The sequence below is a fragment of the Notolabrus celidotus genome, chromosome 20, assembly GCF_009762535.1.
Source record: "Notolabrus celidotus isolate fNotCel1 chromosome 20, fNotCel1.pri, whole genome shotgun sequence".
NCBI classification, from domain to species: Eukaryota; Metazoa; Chordata; class Actinopteri; order Labriformes; family Labridae; genus Notolabrus; species Notolabrus celidotus.
The window spans coordinates 23211394-23232578 of NC_048291.1; the positions used below are offsets into that span (position 1 = coordinate 23211394).

The 21185-nt window shown below is 41.5% G+C and overlaps 2 protein-coding genes across 2 annotated transcripts; both read left to right on the forward strand.

The window, feature by feature from the left end:
* The first annotated feature begins 1373 nt into the window (after positions 1-1373).
* On the forward strand, positions 1374-14153 carry kat2a (K(lysine) acetyltransferase 2A). The gene is made up of 18 exons (XM_034711208.1): positions 1374-1649; positions 1988-2111; positions 2289-2434; positions 3477-3566; positions 3769-3950; positions 4046-4237; positions 4467-4573; positions 5812-5916; positions 6151-6287; positions 6370-6578; positions 7216-7342; positions 8181-8291; positions 8378-8521; positions 8619-8733; positions 8809-8845; positions 11752-11815; positions 11907-11991; positions 12100-14153. Exons 1-18 carry the CDS (start codon positions 1425-1427, stop codon positions 12291-12293), a joined length of 2394 nt encoding a protein of 797 aa, XP_034567099.1. The 5' UTR covers positions 1374-1424; the 3' UTR covers positions 12294-14153.
* Positions 14154-14964: 811 nt separating this feature from the next.
* Positions 14965-20288, forward strand: dhx58 (DEXH (Asp-Glu-X-His) box polypeptide 58). The gene is made up of 12 exons (XM_034711209.1): positions 14965-15061; positions 15204-15398; positions 15495-15699; positions 15831-16021; positions 16129-16242; positions 16379-16511; positions 16621-16806; positions 16928-17178; positions 17267-17578; positions 17667-17857; positions 17960-18059; positions 18156-20288. The coding sequence occupies exons 2-12, from the start codon at positions 15222-15224 to the stop codon at positions 18339-18341; spliced, it is 2046 nt and encodes a 681-aa protein (XP_034567100.1). The 5' UTR covers positions 14965-15061; positions 15204-15221; the 3' UTR covers positions 18342-20288.
* Positions 20289-21185: the final 897 nt, after the last annotated feature.

Sequence of the window (21185 nt, forward strand, 5' to 3'; positions counted from 1 at the left end):
TCGGCAGTGCCCAGGCAAGTGAACCAGCACTTCTCCAGCCACCAGTCCACTTGCCAAACTTCGTCCATACTGGGAGTTGCACCGATGACCCTTTGGTTCCCAAGCCAAGTCCCTATGGACTACTGCCGCCCCCAAATATGTGGCTCCTTTCGAAGATTGTGGATCCACTGTTCCTACTGTGACAAGTTTACATATATGTAAACTGTAGGGATATTTGCATCATCTTATAGTGCTCTAAAAAGTATTTATGAATCTCAACCAGATTATGCAAACAGCAAATCATCTATTTTGTCACTATGAGAAAAAAAAGTCCTATGAGACTATGATTTTATGTGACCCCCAGAGGACAAATTTGAATTAGTAGTTACTTTTATTGAAAAATTACAGGTAATGTCTTTGTAATTTTTTCCAGTTGCAAAGTTGTTGTTCCACGGGCCGGATTGGAATCTCTGGCGGGCCGGTTTTGGCCCGCGGGCCGCATGTTTGACACCCCAAACGCATCATTGCACGGAAACCAGAGAGTTCTACAATTTCCGCTGAAGGCATTCAAAATAAAATGACTTAAAGGCTAGTGAATACTTTTTGTCTGATGGAACTGGAAATAGTAATGAGTGAATGCAACCTAATGGCACATTAACATGCTTACTTTGCGGTGGCCTTAATGATGTATTGAGGCGGCCAATTAATTAATACATTAGTAAGATAAGATAATGTATTTGTCCCCCGTTGGGGAAAATTGTCCCCCGTTGGCGAAAATTATTTTGTTACAGCAGCTTACAACACGGGACAGGAGAATACAACAATGTACTAACATAGTTAACATAGTTAATGACAAGGGTGAAATAGAATAGAATAGAATAGAATAGAATAGAATAAAATAGAATAGAATAGAATAGAATAGAATAGAATAGAATAAAATGAAATGAAATAAAATAAAATAAAATAGAATGAAATAAAATAAAATAAGATGGAATAAAATAGAATAAAATAAAATAAAATATTATATTATATTATATTATATAATACAATATAATATAATATAATATAATATAATATAATATAATATAATAAAGTAAAAATAAAATAAAATAAAATATGGCAACTATTACAGATATATACACTCTATGTACACTTCTATCTGATAAATAGACAAGGTAAGTTATTGCACGATAAAAATTGCTATATATATAATATAATCGCATTTTATCAATTTGATACTGTGTCGAAATGTCATGTTCAGAGGATTAAATCACGTATGCACTTCTCTATAAACATCTCTGTTAGGGTGAAAAACAAACACTTTAAATTTACATTTACAATCTGAAAATATAGCTACGGTTCCCTTAAATCCGATTTTGTCGCCAGTCCTTGAAGGCAGCTCCTCCTCAGTACGAGGAGTGGAAGAAGAGCCGAGCAGCGTGGATATGTCGGACCCGGCGGCGCAGGCCTTGCAACCCCGGCTTCTCCAAGCCCAGTCAGCTGGGTCAGCTGGGTCCAGTACTGCCGCGACAGGCTCTGGGTCCGGGAGCAGTGACCCGGCGAGACCGGGACTGAGCCAGCAACAGCGTGCAAGCCAGAAGAAAGCCCAAGTCCGAGCTTTCCCACGGGCGAAAAAGCTCGAGAAACTTGGCGTCTTCTCCGCATGCAAGGTAGCTAGCATAGCCAAAGTTCACAACAACAAAGCACACCTCGGTTCTACTTACATTAGTGTATGTATGGCTGCAGACTACAGCTCAGTCAAGGAGCCTTTAACAAAACAATAAACACACATTTCAGTAACATAGCTTGTAGTGAACTTTTGTAGCTAGCTAGCTCTGTAGCTAGCCAGCATCAGTCTGCAGGATCCTTGTTATTATATTTATCAGGGTGTCTGCATTAACAAGCAGATGGACACACAGGTTACACATTCATCAACCACTACAATCAAAAGCTGAGTCATTTTCTAAATCCCTCTATTTGCTGTAAAACATGTTCTGCTTATTCTCAGGCAAGTGATACATGCAAGTGCAATGGGTGGAAAAATCCCAATCCACCGTCAGCCACACGGATGGACCTGCAGCAGCAAGCAGCCAGCCTGAGTGAGCCCTGCCGCAGCTGTGGACATGCTCTGGGTACAAACTAACCCTCCTCCATAATATGCAGTCCATATATAGATACTCTGTACAGCTTAGCCTTTCTCCTAATGGTTTATAAACACAGTGTATTCTGGAGAGTTCTTGATTCACAATGCATTCTGACTCTGATGATGTTTCTCTGCTGAGTCACTGATGTAGCACCTTGCTTTACAGCTGATCATGTGTCCCATCTGGAGAATGTGTCTGAGGAGGAGATTAACAGGCTGCTGGGGATGGTGGTGGATGTGGAGAACCTGTTTATGTCCGTGCACAAAGAGGAGGACACTGACACCAAACAGGTCTACTTCTACCTTTTCAAGGTAAGCACACCTGTGTCTCAAAATATAACGGGTCAAACCGAGACTAGAGGGTGACACGGGAGTGGATTTTCACTCCTGTCCCATCCCACTCCCACAGAATGAAATCTTGTCCCATCCCAATCCCAGGCCAGGGTTAAAACAACTCCTTTCCTGTCCCACTCCTGGTAAAATGACTCCCACTCCCATCCAGCTCCCATTCAGAATGACTCCCGCTCCTGTACCGCTCCCTTTTTTTTTCTTCTTTTAGTCTTTAGACAATAAATACCTCAACAAACAAAAGTGCATAAAGGCATTACCTTCACAATTCCCATACTGTACCTGAGTTTTGGAAAACTAAGACCGGAGCACTCATCTCAGAGTAGGTGTACGCTCCACTTTTGATTTTTGTCAGCACTTCACTTTCACTTCACATCAGAAAACCTGTTCGTTTTTGCATTATTTAAGGACACAACACAGACATGCTCCTCCGCCTGCAGTGCACTGATCAGCTGTTCAGGTCTGCAGCTTCAAAGTCATAAAAATACAACTAAACTTAATAATGAGGGATTCTGACCGTGCCGATGTCATGCCGTGTACTGCAGACACATGTGGACACCTTTATGAGGCAGAGTTTACAGAGGAAAAGCTGATTTAATGCACAGGAGGAAAAAAAGGTAGAAACTTCAGAGCTAAACTGGAGAGTAGGAGAGATTCCCATGTTACCTGGTGGTGCAGTGAGTAAACTATGAGCTAATGTTTACAGTTTACACACAATAAACCGAGAAAACTTCTTGCTGTCACAAGTAAGACTTTAACAACAGTCCCTCTAGACCTTCCCACTCCCATCTGCTCCCGTTAACTTTTTATCCTGTACCGTCCCAATCACGGGATTAATAGCAAATGTGACTCCCATTCCACGGGAATCCTGTGACCTGTGGGATTCCCGAAGAAATGTCAGCTTCTAAAACAGACCTACCGATGAGTGTGAGTCCTTCCATTGTTAGCCTGTGTCATCATTCAACAGTTAACACCAGTCTTCCTTTTTAACCCTGTTTCCCGTCAGTTGCTGAGGAAATGCATCCTGCAGATGAGCCAGCCGGTTGTTGAGGGATCTCTTGGGAGTCCACCGTTTGAAAAGCCCAACATTGAGCAGGTGAACATGAAACTATAATCATCTTCAGGTCATGTCCTGATGTGCTGCAGTAGCTGAAAACTAAAATCGATTGTCCTGCCTTCTGCTAAGGATGGGCATGCCTCTCATGCGTTCCTTATCCTCTCTGTCCTTTCCATGCATGCTTTAGTTTATTGTATTGTCTATGCACTCATCTCTGTTACTCCACCCTTCTTTTCTGTAGGGAGTTTTAAATTTTGTTCAGTATAAGTTCAGCCACCTGGCACCAAAGGAAAGGCAGACCATGTTCGAGCTGTCAAAGATGTTCCTCTTGTGCCTAAACTACTGGAAGCTGGAGACGCCGACACAGTATCGCCAGCGCACCCAGAAAGACGATGGAACGGCATACAAGGTTGACTACACCAGGTGTGTGTGCATGTGTTGTTACTGCATTATTTTAATATGTTGGATCCTGATAACAGTCTTTACAGTATGAGTCTCTTTTCCTCTGTGACTCCCAGGTGGCTTTGCTACTGCCACGTCCCTCAGAGTAACGACAGCCTCCCGCGCTACGAGACCACTCAGGTGTTCGGCCGCAGTTTGCTCAAGTCCATCTTCACTGTGACACGTCGACAGCTGCTGGAGAAGTTCAGGGTGGAGAAGGACAAACTGCTACCAGAGAAACGCACACTCATCCTCACACACTTCCCCAAGTAGGAACACACTCTCTTAAAACAGTCTGTGCAAGCATGTTTGTACCTTTCACAGTTTGTCCCAGTCTTTGGCGTCAGTAGTTCTTTTAAATGAGGAATAAATCTGTCATCTATCTCTGAACTCTCCTATCATAGCTAGTTTTCCACACTTTTGGTTTGCTTCTCATGTGAGCCCCATCTTCCTTCTGTTTTTGCTTAAAAAATAATTTTTGGCTCTGAATGATGTCAGGTTCTTGTCCATGCTGGAGGAGGAAATCTACGGCGATAATTCACCCATCTGGGAGGCTGACTTCACCATGCCAGCCTCTGACGGCACACAGCTGGGGCATCAGACAGGTGAGGTTGTTGCACAGCCCAATGGATATTTGGATAGTTTTAGCCATGCACTGAACATATAAACATGTAGTGATTCAGCTTTTTTATTTCTGCATGGCATGACGGCCATGAGCGATGAGTTCTGTTCTCAAAATCATCAACGCTGTAAACCTACCCAATGCTGTGCAACAGTTAAAATGTGGAAAATCCCATTTCAACAAGGGTCTGATTTTGGGTTAAAGATATATGTAATTAATAGTCTGATGACAGATCCAAGCTGCAGATCTAAGCTGCAGCTCACCTGAAAGAGGTGAACAGGCAGGGATGGACAGAACAGTTTACATTTCTCTTATTTCTGTATTTAATTTGTGGGTATACGTGCAGGAATTATGAGTCTAAATGTGCAATTTCCACATTTACTTAAAGCAACTTTCATTTCGTCAGCCTCTTCATATAAAACTGTATCTCTTTGCCCGTCCTCCTCATATGTGCATGTGCTGGGATTATCTATGTTGCATGGTAGCAGGAATCACTGACATCAAAATAACTCGCTCCTCTAGCTGATGGTCTGGTTTTCTCTTGTATGTCTTTTTGAGATGTCAGTATTAAAATTCGTTTGGTTTTATAATCTTCAAAAACCCATCACGCTTTCTTTAAAGCTAGGGTTGGTAGTCAAGGAAAACTAGCATGAATTTGAATGTAGCATTTCCTCAGGACTCCATCTAACCCCCCCCCTCCTCCAAAACGACGCCCCCGCTCACATGCACTAGCGCCACTGATTCGCGACCATATGATGGTGACTGATTCAAAACCGGTCCTCAGCACATCGTCTGTGTTTTGCACTACGTCAACTCATGTCTCACTCAGCAGTGAGAAAACACCAAAACATTATGTGAAAGTTAAAAACACAAACAAACATGAAATGTAAGTGCAGGAGGCGGGCACAACGGCAGGACGGGATTTGATTGGTTTCATAATTTGGCTCCTGATGGCAGGGATTGGTTGGTGTTTTCTCAGGTTTAATCCGGCTGTAGATAGCAGTTTTTTTTTCGCTCTTTTTTAAGAACACATTATGTATTGATTACCATCGGGACATAAAGATCATTTTAACCAGTATAACAAAAAGTGTATCTAAATCTGACTACCAACCCCAGCTTTAAGGTGTTATTACAGATTTGTTTAGAGTCATGCAGATGTCATACTTGCCCTGTTGTGTGTGTGTGGTTTGTATTAATTACCTTGTCGTCTCTTTATGGCAGTGATCAGTCCGGCTGCAGTGTCCGGCTCTCCTGCACTGCCAAAGGGTCTGAGCAGTATCTCCTCTCTGAGCAGCATGGATGCTACAGGAGCAGAACCCATCACAGGTCAGTGAGCCCTCTTCTACTTTTAGATTCTCCTTACCTGACTTCAATCAGCCTCTGTAGCTTTTTGAATTGATTTATGAGATTTAAAGCCACCGCAAAGAACTGGAACAAAGTGGTGACTACACAGATTCTCCAAAATGACTGTAGAAAAGTATTTCTTGGAACATCACATCACTCAGGGGGATTTTCTCTGCATGCTGCTCGTGTTGTTCTTATCTGTGACTCTCTGTTCAGGAGAGAAACGTAAACTCCCTGACGCCCTCACCTTGGAGGACGCTAAGAGGATCCGTGTGATGGGGGACATTCCCATGGAGCTGGTCAATGAAGTCATGATGACAATCACTGACCCTGCTGCCATGCTGGGACCAGAGGTGAGTGTTTTCCTCTCTGGTGACTCATTGAGGTTAATTTGTTCAGACTGTTGTGCTAACAGTAATATGTTTATGTCGTTAGACTAATCTGCTGACGCCTAACGCTGCCCGCGATGAGACTGCCAGGCTGGAGGAGAGGCGGGGCATCATAGAGTTCCATGTGATCGGAAACTCACTTTCCCAGAAGTCCAACAAGAAGATTCTGATGTGGCTGGTCGGCCTGCAGAATGTCTTCTCTCATCAGTTACCTCGCATGCCCAAAGAGTACATCACCAGGCTGGTGTTTGACCCGTAAGTACAGGATGTCACACCCACAGTTGGGCACAGTCGAGTCGCCATGATCCAAGTCCAGTAAGCAATTTAATGCAAACACATGATATCCATAAAGATCTCTGGATTACTTCAAATCTACCTATGCTCTTACTCAAGGTGTCTGTGATCCATTTTAACGTGTCAGAGCCGGGTTTGGATCCTTCTTCTTTCTCAAGTTAACAACCTCACAGTATACACTCAGATTGATGGGTATTTAGGCTCTTTGTAGGGATCCAGATCATTTGGCACGGCAAGAACCGGCTCTTTCTGCTCCCAAATAGCTCCTCATAGTTTTGATCATGAACAGTAGCTAGCTGGCTCTAAAAGCCGAGTCGTTCCCGATGACACTTCACTGGGCTGGCCCCCCAGCTCAGCGTGTCTCCAGCCACAATGCTGTGTTCCTGCAGTGAAGTCACGTAAAGCATGAATGATGAAGCCAAGAAACTGAATTGAACAGAAGTTAAAGGTTTCAGTAATCATTTTTTAAACTAGTTTAAAAAACAACCGGGCTGATAATTAACAAGTAACAGATTAACGGACGTGTGCTCAGCTCTGGTCGCACCGCAAGTCACATTCAGCTGTTGGCATGTGTTCTGATTTCTCCAACTATTCACAGGAAGCACAAGACCCTCGCTCTTATCAAGGACGGCCGTGTCATCGGTGGCATTTGTTTTAGGATGTTTCCCACTCAGGGCTTCACTGAGATTGTCTTCTGTGCCGTCACATCCAATGAGCAAGTTAAGGTGAGCATTTCTCTCTTTGGGAGGCTGGTGCCAATCCAAGTAAACAAAGAAGGTGTGTGCAAATACTATCATGTTAGTACTGACTTTTTTTGCATGTATTGCAGCCTTAAAGGAATTACTAAGTCAGTATTAAGCTGTGTCTCTGTCAAAGTATGCATTTAAAGTATGAACTCCTGCAGCTGTAGTCAACGTTCTGTGTCTCTGAGGGGCAGCTTTGCACAGCAGCCCGCTTTGTTGTTCTTTGCAGCAGCATTTGCATCACTTGTGCAAAGCTGTTGACCCGGATGAACTTAAGACTACCGGGTTTGAATTTAGCAAGAGTACACAGCCAAAGAAATTCAGCCGAGCAAGGCCGATGCTGCTATGCGTCCTGGTAGATGTAGGCACTGTGGGCATAGCTATGGGAGCTAAGTACCCAGTATTCCAGAGCTTATTCACTTTGAATATCTGAGATGTCAGAATACTTTACCTACAGAGGTTTTGTCTTTATACACTTTTTGGCCCACAAGACACCACTACTAATACAGAGACATGGTTAAATGGCCATCCCTTACCAGGTGAAAGGAATGCTTCATGTGCACATTTCCCATCAAAGATCAAAGATGAAGCTTGTTTGATAAACTGGAAAACATATCAGGTTCAGACTCTGCAAAAGAACATTGATCTTTGCCGGAGACTCAGCTTCACTACATGTATTTCCAGTGTTTCTTCTTCCATCCGCCCTGAAGCCATCGCACCTTTTTGTTGAAAAACCTCACAAATTCAATTACTAGAACAAACTGAAAAGCCTTTTTTAAAACAAACCGAGGTTTTCATGCTTTTCTGTTTTCAATTGAAGGGCTACGGTACCCACCTGATGAACCACCTGAAAGAGTACCACATCAAACACAACATCCTCTATTTCCTCACGTATGCTGATGAGTACGCCATTGGCTACTTCAAGAAACAGGTACCACAGCCGTGACACGCACATTAGCTCTGCCTCGCTCTTCAGCCGCCATCTCGTCCTTTTAGTAATTTCTTCCTCCCTGGCAGGGCTTTTCCAAAGACATCAAAGTGCCGAAGAGTCGATACCTGGGATACATCAAAGACTATGAGGGAGCGACCCTCATGGAGTGTGAGCTGAACCCCAGAATCCCTTACACTGAGCTCTCCCATATCATTAAAAGACAGAAGGAGGTATGTGAAGCTGGGAGATCATGTCTTTAAGGAAAAACAGGTATTGTGATGTGAATGTTGTATTTGTAAACACCACCTACATCTCAACTGAAAACAGATTATCAAGAAGCTGATTGAGAGGAAGCAGAGCCAGATCAGGAAGGTGTACCCGGGTCTCACCTGCTTCAAAGAGGGAGTGCGGCAGATCCCAGTGGAGAGCATCCCGGGCATAAGTGAGTGTTTGATTTATGTGTTATGAAAAAATACACTACAGTTTATCAGTTTACTCACAGGTTTTTTTCTTTCAGGAGAGACGGGCTGGAAACCCAGTAGCAAAGACAAAGGGTAAGCCTTTATATATTATATTTTATATTATTTAAATCTGTGACCTCATCTGGGTGCTTAGTCAGGTGCACTTACAATCCAAATTCCCCAAAAAGTTGAGACACTCAAAAATTTTGATTAAACAGATCTTCTTCTTGGTTTTCAAATCATTTATTATAATAATACATTTTATGTGTTACACACTTTACATTCAGAAACAAATCCCAAAGTGCTACATGACCAGAGGTGGGTAGAGTAAACCGAAACAGTACTCAAGTAAAAGTACTGTTACTTTATAATGATGTTACTCAAGTAGAAGTAAGAGTACTCATAGAAATAAGTACTTGAGTAAGAGTAAATAAGTACCTAAAAAAAAAAACTACTCAAGTAGTGAGTAACTTGTGAGTAGTATCATATATAAAATTGTACTGTATTGGAAATGCTAATAACAATGTGAAGTGCACACTGCCTTTAATAAAGTGACAGAAATAGGAAAATGCCAAAATGAATGCTGTTAGGCATGGTTTACTTTCAAACATTAAAGAAAGAAAAGCTGCAATGTGCTCAAACTAATGTACCCGCTTTCATTTTTTAAAACAAGCTGAAACTTCAAACTCTGTCTGAGATGTGATCAGAACTCCAGAACATTAATACTCCAACATTACAATAAAAAATATATCTATGCCTTCCAAACTTTCTTTTTTAACCTTTAACTTATTTTCAGTACATCTTACTTAAAAACATAACTTGAAAATACTAAAACAACTTGGAAGTGTTTAAAAAGGCCATGAACTCAGTCCTGAAGAATCTCTCTGAGGTGACTGTTGAGCTTCAGAAGCAGCTGTTTTTATCAGCATGCTACCTTACTGCTCTTATAAGTTACTTTAGACTACTTTCCAACATTTCTAACATGCTTTTAAGATTTAATGTTAACCAGTATGATCCTAAGCTTACCTAACTGATAACTCAATATAACATGCTTTTAAGATTTAATATTAACTAGTATGATCCTTAGCTTACCTAACTGATAACTAACTATAACATGCTTTTTAAGATTTAATATTAACTAGTATGATCATTAGCTTACCTAACTGATAACTAACTATAACATGCTTTTTAAGATTTAATATTAACTAGTATGATCATTAGCTTACCTAACTGATTACTCACCATGACATGCTTTTTAAGATTTAATATTAACTAGTATGATCCTTAGCTTACTTAACTGATAACTCACCATGACATGTTTTTTAAGATTTAATATTAACCAGTATGATCCTTACCTTACCTAACTGATAACTCACCATGACATGTTTTTTAAGATTTAATTGTTCTATAAGCTCAAGATTTCAACCGTATAGACAAAGTAAGCAGCGCATAATGTGACTGTTTCTCCTCGTCATTTAGAAGTTATGAGAGAGTCCGGATGTTGGGTACAGGGTAAACATGTTCCTCCAAAGGGGACGCAGGTATTACGCAGCCTCTCTCCCCAGCTGTAGGTGGAGGAGGGGGCGGAGCTACTTCTCCGTTCATTCAGTGTTGAGGCTATTTATAGCTCTGGATCAGAAGGAGCTGCGTGAGAGATCGGCTGAGTATAAAACAATATAAAATGAAGAAAAAAGGAACGGTAAAAGTAGCGAGTGGACAGCCCAATGTAACAAAGTAAAAGTACATATTTTTTAACACAAATGTACTTGAGTAGGAGTAAAAACTACTTTGCAAAACAAATACTCTCAGAAGTACAATTTTTTGAAAAAACTACTCAAGTATATGTAACGGAGTAAATGTAACTCGTTACTTCCCACCTCTGTACATGACACATTTCAGTCATTTTGTTTGAATTGTTTATTGTAGCAGCAAATACATATTACATGTTTGGAGCCCAGGCTTCGACCCCATCACTCCCTGCAGATAAGTTTACATGGACACATTGAGGAGTGATGAGCAAAACATACTAAACTCACCCCGGAGCCTGCAGGTGGATGCTGGGGTGGTGGTGGGGATGAAAGAATATGCAGCAATAGGAATGCAGGGCAGCAGAAGCGTTGACAGGCAGAGGGAGGTATGGGAGATTTTCCTGGTTTAACTAGACCGCCAAATTGAGATGCAGAAGGCGTGATTGGATGACGGTTATGAGAGTGGGACATGTGACATATGTATAGCAGTGCAGCTTGAGTTGTCTGCCTGAACTAGCTTGCAGGTGTCGCTCAATTAATGATACAAGCAAGGGGCGCTGGTGGCCTAGCGGTCTAAGTGCCCCACGTACAGAGGCCAGAGTCCTCGTCGCCGGTTCAATTCCCAGCCAGTCGACCATTTCCTGCACTTCTTCCCCCACTCTCTACTCTCCACATTTCCTGTCTCTCTTCAGCTGTTCTATAAAAGAAAGGCAAAAAGGCCAAAAAATATAACATGATGAAACAAGCAAAAGTAAAAACAGTCAAAAAATTGCAGACACTTGTTAAAAACAGTGTAGTTAAATAAAACAGATAAAAGCAGCAGAGGAGGTCAGATAGAAACTAGGGAAATGCCCTCAGAAAGAGAGGTTTCAACCATGTTTCATTAAAACTAGTGCAGAGACAACATATCAGATGTTGTGACTGAAAACACAAATACTCATTTTAAATGTCATGCACGCAAAACATTTTTAAAAAGTTGGGACTCTGACAAAAAAACACTGAAGACGTTTTGTAATTCTACAAATATAAGACCTGGAGTAACATCGCCATACCATATGAAAAGGTCACAATATGATAATATCATAATAAAAAATCCACGATATGATATTATTGTGATATAAACAAATAAAGAGGATACAGGGGAATAATTTAGTGTTGCAGTCCTTTCAATGCAACAACAAAAAGTCATTTTTTCTGTACAGTCAGCGTGCAGAAAGTTAATATTTCACTTCTTATCTCCATGTTTTGTAGGAAAGAGGTGAAGGATCCTGATGTGTTATATAACATGTTAAAGAATCTCCTAGCCCAGATAAAGGTAGGTGACACACACACGGTCATACACACACACACACACACCACAGGAATAACTAGATGAGAGGCTGACCAGGACTTTGTGATCTCCACAGACTCATCCTGATGCCTGGCCCTTCATGGAACCTGTGAAAAAATCAGAGGCTCCAGATTACTACGAGATCATCCGCTTTCCCATCGGTGAGCAAGCATCTCTGAGATTACACCACAGCTCTCCCTCTCTTTCTCTCCGAGTTCTAATTAATTCAGATTTGTGTTTCTTCTCTTCTCCCTCCTCGTCCTCCACAGACCTGAAGACCATGACGGAGAGACTTAAGAACAGATACTATGTGACCAAGAAGCTTTTCATTGCCGACCTGCAGCGGATCATCAGCAACTGCCGCGAGTACAACCCTCCAGACAGCGAGTACTGCAAGTGCGCCAACACCTTGGAGAAGTTCTTCTACTTCAAATTAAAAGACGGAGGCTTGATCGAGAAATGAACTCTTCTGTTTGATGAATGCAGAGTAACTTTGACAGCAGAGATGCACCGAGGGGAGCAAATCACGAGGAGGACATTTCTAGCTGTTGTCATATCTGAGTTAATAGAGGGGATACGTACACAACTGACAAACTGTACAGGGGAGTTATTGGACTGGAACAAATCTAACTTAATGTGGTTGTTTGAAAATATCAGAGCCAGTTGAGCGTTACAAAGTGTCAAAATGGCATTAGCTTTCCCCTTATAGTCATCTTCAGCCATTTTCTATTGTGTAGTACTCACAGTGTGTTAATAATCTGCATCAACACGTTTCATTAAGTGTACCAAAGGTAAAGGTCCAAATCACAACAATGCCACGCTTTTCCACTCTTACTTAGAATATGGTCGACCTGGTTTTGTCACATTATCGCCGTTTATTCATTCCAATGTCCCATTCATCACACGAGATGTGTGTGTGTGTGTGTAGTGTAGAGATGCTTTCATAGAAACTGGACCTCGGGACCTAAAGCCACGTTGCCTTCTGTTACTGACACACTTGAACATCCCAGCCATCTTCATGGGTTTTAAGAGAAATAGTGTGCGTGGGTGGAAGTTCTTAAAACACTTAGACACTAGATGGATAATCCAATATTATTTAAGTAGTCTTGAAATAGTGAAACCATATGTTTGGTTAAAAATGAATCTAATACAATTGCTGAAACTGTTTATTTAAGTGAGATGAACGTTGGCTGGTTATAGCTCTTAAGAAGTCATGACTTGTTGCTGTTTGTTTTCATTCCAGTGTATATTCAGTATCTTTGAATATCAATTATTACTTTTGGGTCAAAAAAAGTAATAACTGATCATTTGGACTTGAGAAGCATTATTTACAATATTCTTTCTCAGACTGTCTGATAACAAGACTCCTTTGTTGCAGCCTCACTCTGGGCTCATTTAAGACTCTGCTTGTGATGGACTGGGCATTCACTTCTTTTAGCACTTGTGTGCTAAACAAAACAACATCCCCAATCGCTGCCTTCAAGAAAATACTGTCGATGTAGAGTTGACAACACTTCATTCATACACTTCAGTTTGTACACCGTTTTCCACAAGCAGGGTTTTACTCCACACATTTAGAGGTTACACAGTAGAGACGCTTTTACAATGTCACAGGTGGTACTGTATTTGTCAGCATTGATTTGTTTTCTTTCTGGACTCTGTGGTATAGTCACTTCCACAGGTTGCAATGTTGTCACAGGTTTACCGGGTAGTTTGTGTTGATGAAACGTTAACATGGAGAGGGACATGCTTGAAGTACGCTCCTCAAAGTGAGTCAGAGAACTCTGGTTAATTTAAAGCAACACACACAGGCTGTGGTAGACATTAATGCATGGCGAGCAGTTTACAAATGAAACATGTTCAACCTTTAGTCTCTCTTGTTGCAGTTTTTTTACAGTGCTATAAACATTGTAACGAAAACATCTCTGTTCAGCTGTTGTTGTCAAATAGAGTGCTTCCTGAGACGCAGGGAGAACCTGTCCCATGCTGGTTGAGTCTGCTTGTTGAATGTCCCATTGACTTTTGTATGTGTGTGTCTGTGTGTGTGTGTGAGACTGTGTTTATTTTGTACTTGAATCATGACTAGCTTTGAACTAAAGAAGTGATGTCAGTGTTGCATTATTCAGGGTTGTCGATAGCATACTTGTCCCTCAGTCTACCTATGCTGCATTTCAGATTTTCTAAAACAAAAAAAAAGGTCAGTCTGAGTGAACTTTCTGCCTGTGGGAGGACGGCTCTCTAGTTATAAATACCATTTACTGTAACTGTAATACTATTCATGAGAATTAAACATTTTTTAAATAAAGATTTCTTCAAAGTGCAAGTGGTCTCTTAAGTTTGAAGGAAACATCAGGAACCTGTTAAGCTGAACAAAGAGACACATTGTGTGGATTGAATGACATGATTTGGACCTAAATCAAATTTGGGGATTTCCGAAGAAACAAAACAAAGCAGTTTGAAACCGGCAGGACAACTTTTACCTTGATGTATTTTTATGACTTATTAGGAAGCAAGGAAAAATTCTTGCATAATCAGCAAACAAGTTCCAAGTTGGAGGCCTTCTTTTCTGTAAGAGGAGTTGAGGAAGAAACAAAATCTTATTTGAGGGAGTTAAGGACATTAAAGTAGTTTATCAGCTTAAGTCTGTCTGTACATGCTGCTCAGTATTCATCAAACCTATTAATGTGCAGACTACTTTTCAAGTAACTGACACAATCTCAGATTTCAAAACCACTTGATACTTCATTTATACAAGACATGGTCAAGCAATACTCAGGTTACATTGAAGAATGGCATCCAACTGCGGGCTTAGATTTTATGTCTCTCTTAAAGACAGAGTGCCTGTCTTACCAAAACACTTCTCCTGTGTGTTTGTTTCCTTTTTGCATGAATCTGTGTGTTTCAACAGGCCCTGTGTTTCGATTCTCTGATCTAGCACAAGAGAAACAGGCAGGGCCCTGTTAGGGTAAACCGTGTACACTTTGCAGAGGCCTGTCTTTTTTTTAAAGCCCATAAAAAATGCTCCAGCTGTAAGCCGGTCGTTGCATAATGAACACTATCTGTCGTTCCTCCGGGGCCTCCCTCGGTTGGGCCACCAGAGTTCAGATAGCTTTTGCTTTCGTTTCCGTGTTCCTGCATCACACAGCTGATCCCAAAGGAGTATAAAACCCCCCCACCTGGAATATGTGGTGACAGTGGACGAGGAGAGACTACAAAACTCACAGCTGACTGGTGAGTAAAGAAATCTGACTTCCTTTATGATATCTACAAACGTAGACACAAGTGTAGTAGAGTAAGAAGATGGTTTTTAGATAGTGTGATCTTGTGTCTGTCTTTATAAACAATAGGCACTGTGTTCTTCTTGTGTTGACAGGCAGGAGGAAAGTACACAATGGCAGATTTTGGGCTGTATGGGTACCAGGAAGAAGTGGTTGAAAGGGCTATTCGTGGAGAGAACATAATCATCTGGCTGCCGACAGGAGGTGGAAAGACTCGTGCTGCTGTTTATGTGGCCAAAAGACACCTAGAGACCACTAGGAATGCCAAAGTCATGGTCCTAGTAAGCACGGTAAACAATGCACACAAACATAGGCAGAGTGCAGAATCATTACATCGTAATAAACTAAACTAAACACAATGTGCCTCTGATATTTTTACACTCTAGGTTCACCTGGCAGACCAACATTATGAACATGAGTTCAAGGGTCCCCTGGGCAGTGACTACACCCTGGCGTCAGTCAGTGGAGAGAAAGAGGAGAAGGACTTCTTTGGCAAAGTGTTTGAGAAAGCAGATGTGGTCATCTGCACAGCCCAGCTTTTGTACAATGCCATGACAAACACAGAGGAAACCAAGCATGTTGAGCTCTCAGGTCAGTGAGGGAGGCGGTTATGATTGGTTTTCTAACTGCCTTTTAATGAACAAGAAGCCTTGATGCATTTGAGTGTCTTTGAGTACCCAGAAAAAAGCTATATAAGTCAAATCAATTATGTTTCTTTACAGATATCACTCTTCTGATAATTGACGAGTGTCACCACACCAACAAGGACCACGTCTACAACAAGATAATGGCATGCTATGTAGAGAAAAAGTTAGAAGGAGAACAACGGCTGCCACAGATCCTTGGCCTCACTGCGTCACCGGGGGCAGGGGGTGAAACAATCTTGTTCAGAGCTGTGGAGCATGTACTGCAGGTCAGGGTTTATTTACTTGCCTTGTTTTAGTTAACATGAGCTATCTCATCTGATATTCCTTAAGTCTCTGTATCTTCTTCTTCACCCTACTCTCTCTCTCTCCTCAGATATGTGCAAACCTTGATTCAGCCATCGTTTCAACGAAAAACTATGTGCCTGAGCTGAAGGAGAAAGTGCCCCGACCCAAGAAGGATTATGCCATTGTGGAGAAAAGGCCTAAGGTCAGACATTGTTTTCCCTCTCCTTTTTAAATCATAGACCCACTATTTGAAGCATGTCTTAAGACAAAGTGTGCTAGGCTTTAAGTTAAACATCTCAATAATGACTCCAATCAAGACTTCATGTTCTTTCTTGTAGGATCCATTTGGGGATCATCTGAAGGCGATGATGAGCCAAATCCATGAGTTCATGAGCATCCCTCCAGACTTCAATCTGAGACAGTGTGGCACACAAGAGTACGAGATGGATGTGGTGATGCTGGAGAAGCGAGGTAATAACACAGCTGCTTTTTTTTTCCTTGTTAATTAAGGATCTTCATTTAGGTTAGCAAGAAGAACAGGTGTTGTTGCACTCACACAATTTGTCTGTATTTGGAATAGGTGTAAGCGACAACAACAGACGGTTAGCACGATGCGCAGTCCACCTCAGAAAGTACAACGACGCCCTGCTCATCAATGACATTCTGCAAATGATGGATGCCTATTGCTACATGGAGGAGTTCTACATCCCCATATTCAATTCAATTATCGATGGAACAGAGACCTTCCTGGTGGGACTTTACAAAGGTAGAAATAAAACAATATGATGTATTCTTATTTATGTTTGGCCACTTGAGTGTTATTAATGTTAAGATCATGCTTCAGCTTTTCACCCTGCAAGCAATAATATTGCTGTCTCTTCACACAGATAATCAGGGGGAGCTGAGGACACTGGCAAGCAATCCCCTCTATGAGAACCCAAGGATGGCCAGACTGGAGAACATCCTGCTAAAGAACTTTGGTCCAGGTTTGCAATCAAAAGGGATCATCTTCAGCAAAACCCGTCATTGTGCAGGCCGCCTCAACAAATGGGTCCTCAACAATGAAGCCTTACAGGATGCCGGCATCAAGGCAGCCATCCTCACTGGAGCCGGCAGTAACATCAATAACATGACACTGGTATGTTGTTACATAATCCTAACATATTAGCTATAAGTGGTTATAATTCAGATACTACATCTTACATCTTTCTTGTGCATACTTGTAGAACGAGCAGGAAAACACAATCCGCAGTTTCCGCCAGGATAAACTCAACCTCCTGATCTCCACCAGCGTGGCTGAAGAAGGCCTTGACATCCCTGAGTGCAACCTGGTGGTCCGCTATGGGCTGCTTACGAACGAGATCGCCCAGCAGCAGGCCAGCGGACGAGCCAGAGCGAGAGACAGCCAGTATTCAGTGATCGCAGAGGAAGGGGGACCTGAAATACGCAGGGAGAAGACGAATGAATTCCTAGAAGAACTGACCGGAAAAGCCATTGCACAGGTGCAAAATATGAGCCTCCAGGAGTTTCGCAGCAAGGTGAGAATGAGGAACTTTTTCATTCTTTATCCTTTCCTCTCACTGCCACAAGTTTCTGCCATCACATTGTATTCTTCTTTGTCTCCAGATAACTGAGCTACAAAAAATAGCTGTTAATGCCAGAAAAGTTGTTCAGAGCCAACAAACGGCAAAGAGGGGCTTTCACGCTGCTTCCCGTGTCCAGCTTTTGTGTCGTAGATGTTTCAAGGTTGTCGCTTCAGGCAGTGACATCAGACTTGTCGAGAATATGCACCATATCATCGTCAATCCGGACTTCAAGTAAGTTGCACTGTTTTGGTAAGGTTTCAAAGTTAACAAAGAAGTATATTCAAGTCTTTACAAAATGTCTTTTGTGATAATCTTGGCTTATCTTTGCTACAGACAGCACTACAAAGTCGGTGAGCAGGTGTTCATAGACAGGACTTTGGGGGACTGGGAGCCTGGATGCTCAATCAGCTGCAATAATGGAAACTGCAACCAGGTGCAATGTACTATCTGCAAAATGTCTCTTTGAATTCAAACGAATGAGTGTTTGTTGATTCTTACATTGGGGTTCCATTTCTATTTGAATCCACAGAAATGGGGATGTGAGATGAAGTACAAGAAGATTGCCCTTCTGCCCAACATAGCCATTAAAAACTTTGCCATGGACACTCCTGATGGCCGGATCACCAAGAAGAAGTGGAAGGACGTCACTTTCACTCCTGAGGAATTCAGCTTCAAAGAATACTGCCTCGGCAACGTAACAGATCTCTTTGATTGAGACATGATAGTGCTGGTGGGTTTGAAATGTAGTTTTTACTCTTTGCTGTACTTTCTTTAATGAATCCATTGTTTTCATTTTCCACTGGTTGAACACTTCCTGCTTCTCGTGCTAGCATTTGTTTGCACTACAGGGCGAGTGAGGCAGGAGCGTGATAAACTCATTACACATTTGTCATGCTTGAAATTAGCATGACAGCTTTGTTTACACCCAAGGTCCTAGCTCCCGTTGCATGTGTTTGTTTGCATTTCCTCTGCTTTGTATCAAGTCTATCACAGGATCAATGAACTTTGCTGTTACATGAACCCAAACCATCAGCCACGCTTATCCTGTCATCACAAAGAGGATTTCATAACAGTCTTTTAGCTATTTTAAAATCATTTAAACTGAATTTTAATATTGGATGCAGCGGTACGAATGTGTTTATGTGCTTGGAGTTTGGGAGATCTAGGATGTACTGTAAATCAGAGGGAAATATTTTAACATTAAAAATAGTTTTTATTTGTTTTTATAGGTAACTGTATTTCTTGCTGTAACCTCTTTTATAAAAAATAATCACAGCTATTGTGAATAAGGAGAGGACATTTTTTTACTGTAATTCCCTCTTGATATGCCTTACAGTTCTTTGTATTTATTTTGTCTCGATCGACCACTAGGTGTCAGTGTTGGTAAGCAAATCCACTCAAACAGTTTTTCTGTGTGTAACTGCCAACAAATATTTTACAAATGCCTGAATCAAAAATATGCTGTTTCTCTAATTGATGCCCGGAATAAGAGAATTGAATGTAAATCGTGATATTAATTAAGATTATGGGAGATTTCACACTCACAGAACTTGAATGACCTTAAGCAAGGCACTCTGTCCTCAACTGCACCACCACAGCATCTCTCGTACGGCCTGTTCAGGACCAATGGTTACAGCCTCCAGATACTTGAGTATAGGACATCTAAAAAAACATTAGTCAGTCAACAGCAGGTTCTTTATGAATAAAAAGTTTTTTTTGCAACAAAAACAACCCTTAAAGTGTACTCAGAGTTGTGAATGTGTTGACCTCGCTGTTCTGTTTCTGCATCACTGGATCAATACAGGGTTATGCATTTTAGCTTGGATCATTAAACACAATGCATGTGATCTTCAAATTAATTTAGATACAGATGTATTTGAATTGCAGAAAATCATTCAGCACCCTGGCTTTGCAGATACATTTTATCGCATAATAACTTCCCTCTTTCTTCCATCCATCCATCCATCCATTATCTTGACCGCGTATCCCGGTAGGGGTCATGGGGGGCTGGAGCCTATCCCAGCTGGCTTCTGGCAGAAGGCAGGGTACACCCTGGACGGGTTGCCAACTTATCACAGGGCTCCCTCTTTCTTGATTTTAGTAATCCCAATCAGACATATTTAGACTGCTAATGATAGCAACTGTCTGTAATGGGTATACAGTTTTGTTCAGCTGCTGTTTATTCACATTAATCTAACTGGGTATACAGCAGCACTGTTCCAGCTATAATAAGCAGCTTCCAAAACAAACCCAGATTATGAATTTAATTATTAATTTCTGGCTGCCAGCTATAAGGGGTATACTCACTTTTGAACCATAACACATCTTTGTGTGATTCTCTGGTCGAAACACGGTGAGGTTGCGCTCACAGTGTCACATGAGCCATAATCCCCTCAAATCTGGCAGAGAGCTGGAGCTGGTGCTGGTGCTGCAGCGATGGACATAATCACACTAAAAACAGGCTCTGTGCCGGTGTCATGCCTGACTCAGACTCAGGCAGGCAGAGAGGAGCCGTACAGTGTATGATTTGCTCTGATCAGGCTCAGGCTCTATAATCAACTTTGATTACTTCCTTTTACTTCCCAGCTCAACACCCTGTGCATCTTAATTGCAATTAGCTCTCTTCTGAAATTAAAGCAGCTTGGAGGTGCACAAAGGCTAACATGGTGTAATGTGTGTCTCTGTGTAGGTGTGTTGTGTGAATTTAAAGATTGCTACTCACTGTTGTTGTACATTTCATGTCATTGATATCAAGGATAAGAGTCTGCCTGCTGCATTTTATGTTTAGAATCCTGTAAGGAAAATAACAGATGAATGCCTCATAATAAGTTTGTAAAGATGTTATATGGATCGGGACCCCGTGTTTCTTGAAATCTAGACAGTAGATTTGGCCTTCGTCGGGTCAGCTGGGTTTTTACTGCCTTTTGAAAGCTTTCTTGTGGTTTGAGATGAGTATTTTGGATTTTACACACAACATTTCTCTCTATGTATAATTGTACGGTATGTTCCTTTTCAACACCCGAATGCTTAAAACAGTTTTTGTTTCATTTTGGGTTAAATGAGAGTCATTTAAGGATGTAGAGAGGGTGCATGTGTGTTGTTGAGCATTCCTTTGATTGGGGATGTTGGTCTCTGAAGTGGACTCTGGTGTCAGTGAGTCAAGAGTTACCTGACCTATTTCAAACTATATTATAGAGCTGATAAAAGAGGCACTTGTTTTACAGTCTGTCTCTATGTGGCTGTGCCTTTGGTCTCTTTTCCTCTGCCTACAAACAGAAGTGCCTGTAACATTAAGCCAATCTACAATGATGCTGAACTCACAAACCCAACACAATGTTTAAGTCAATCAAACCACATGACCTCGTGATATAGCTGTGTAAATGTAAGTACACATCAAAATGTCTCTGGGTAGTAAAGATAGTGGACAGCCATGTTCTTAAGTAGTTGTAGTTCTTTAGATAAGTGTGTGTCCATGTAATTGTGAGGAGATACAGTGGTTTGGCTGGGACTGAAATGAATGTGCATTTCTGTCCTCCCTCTCCTGTCTCTGTCATTGACT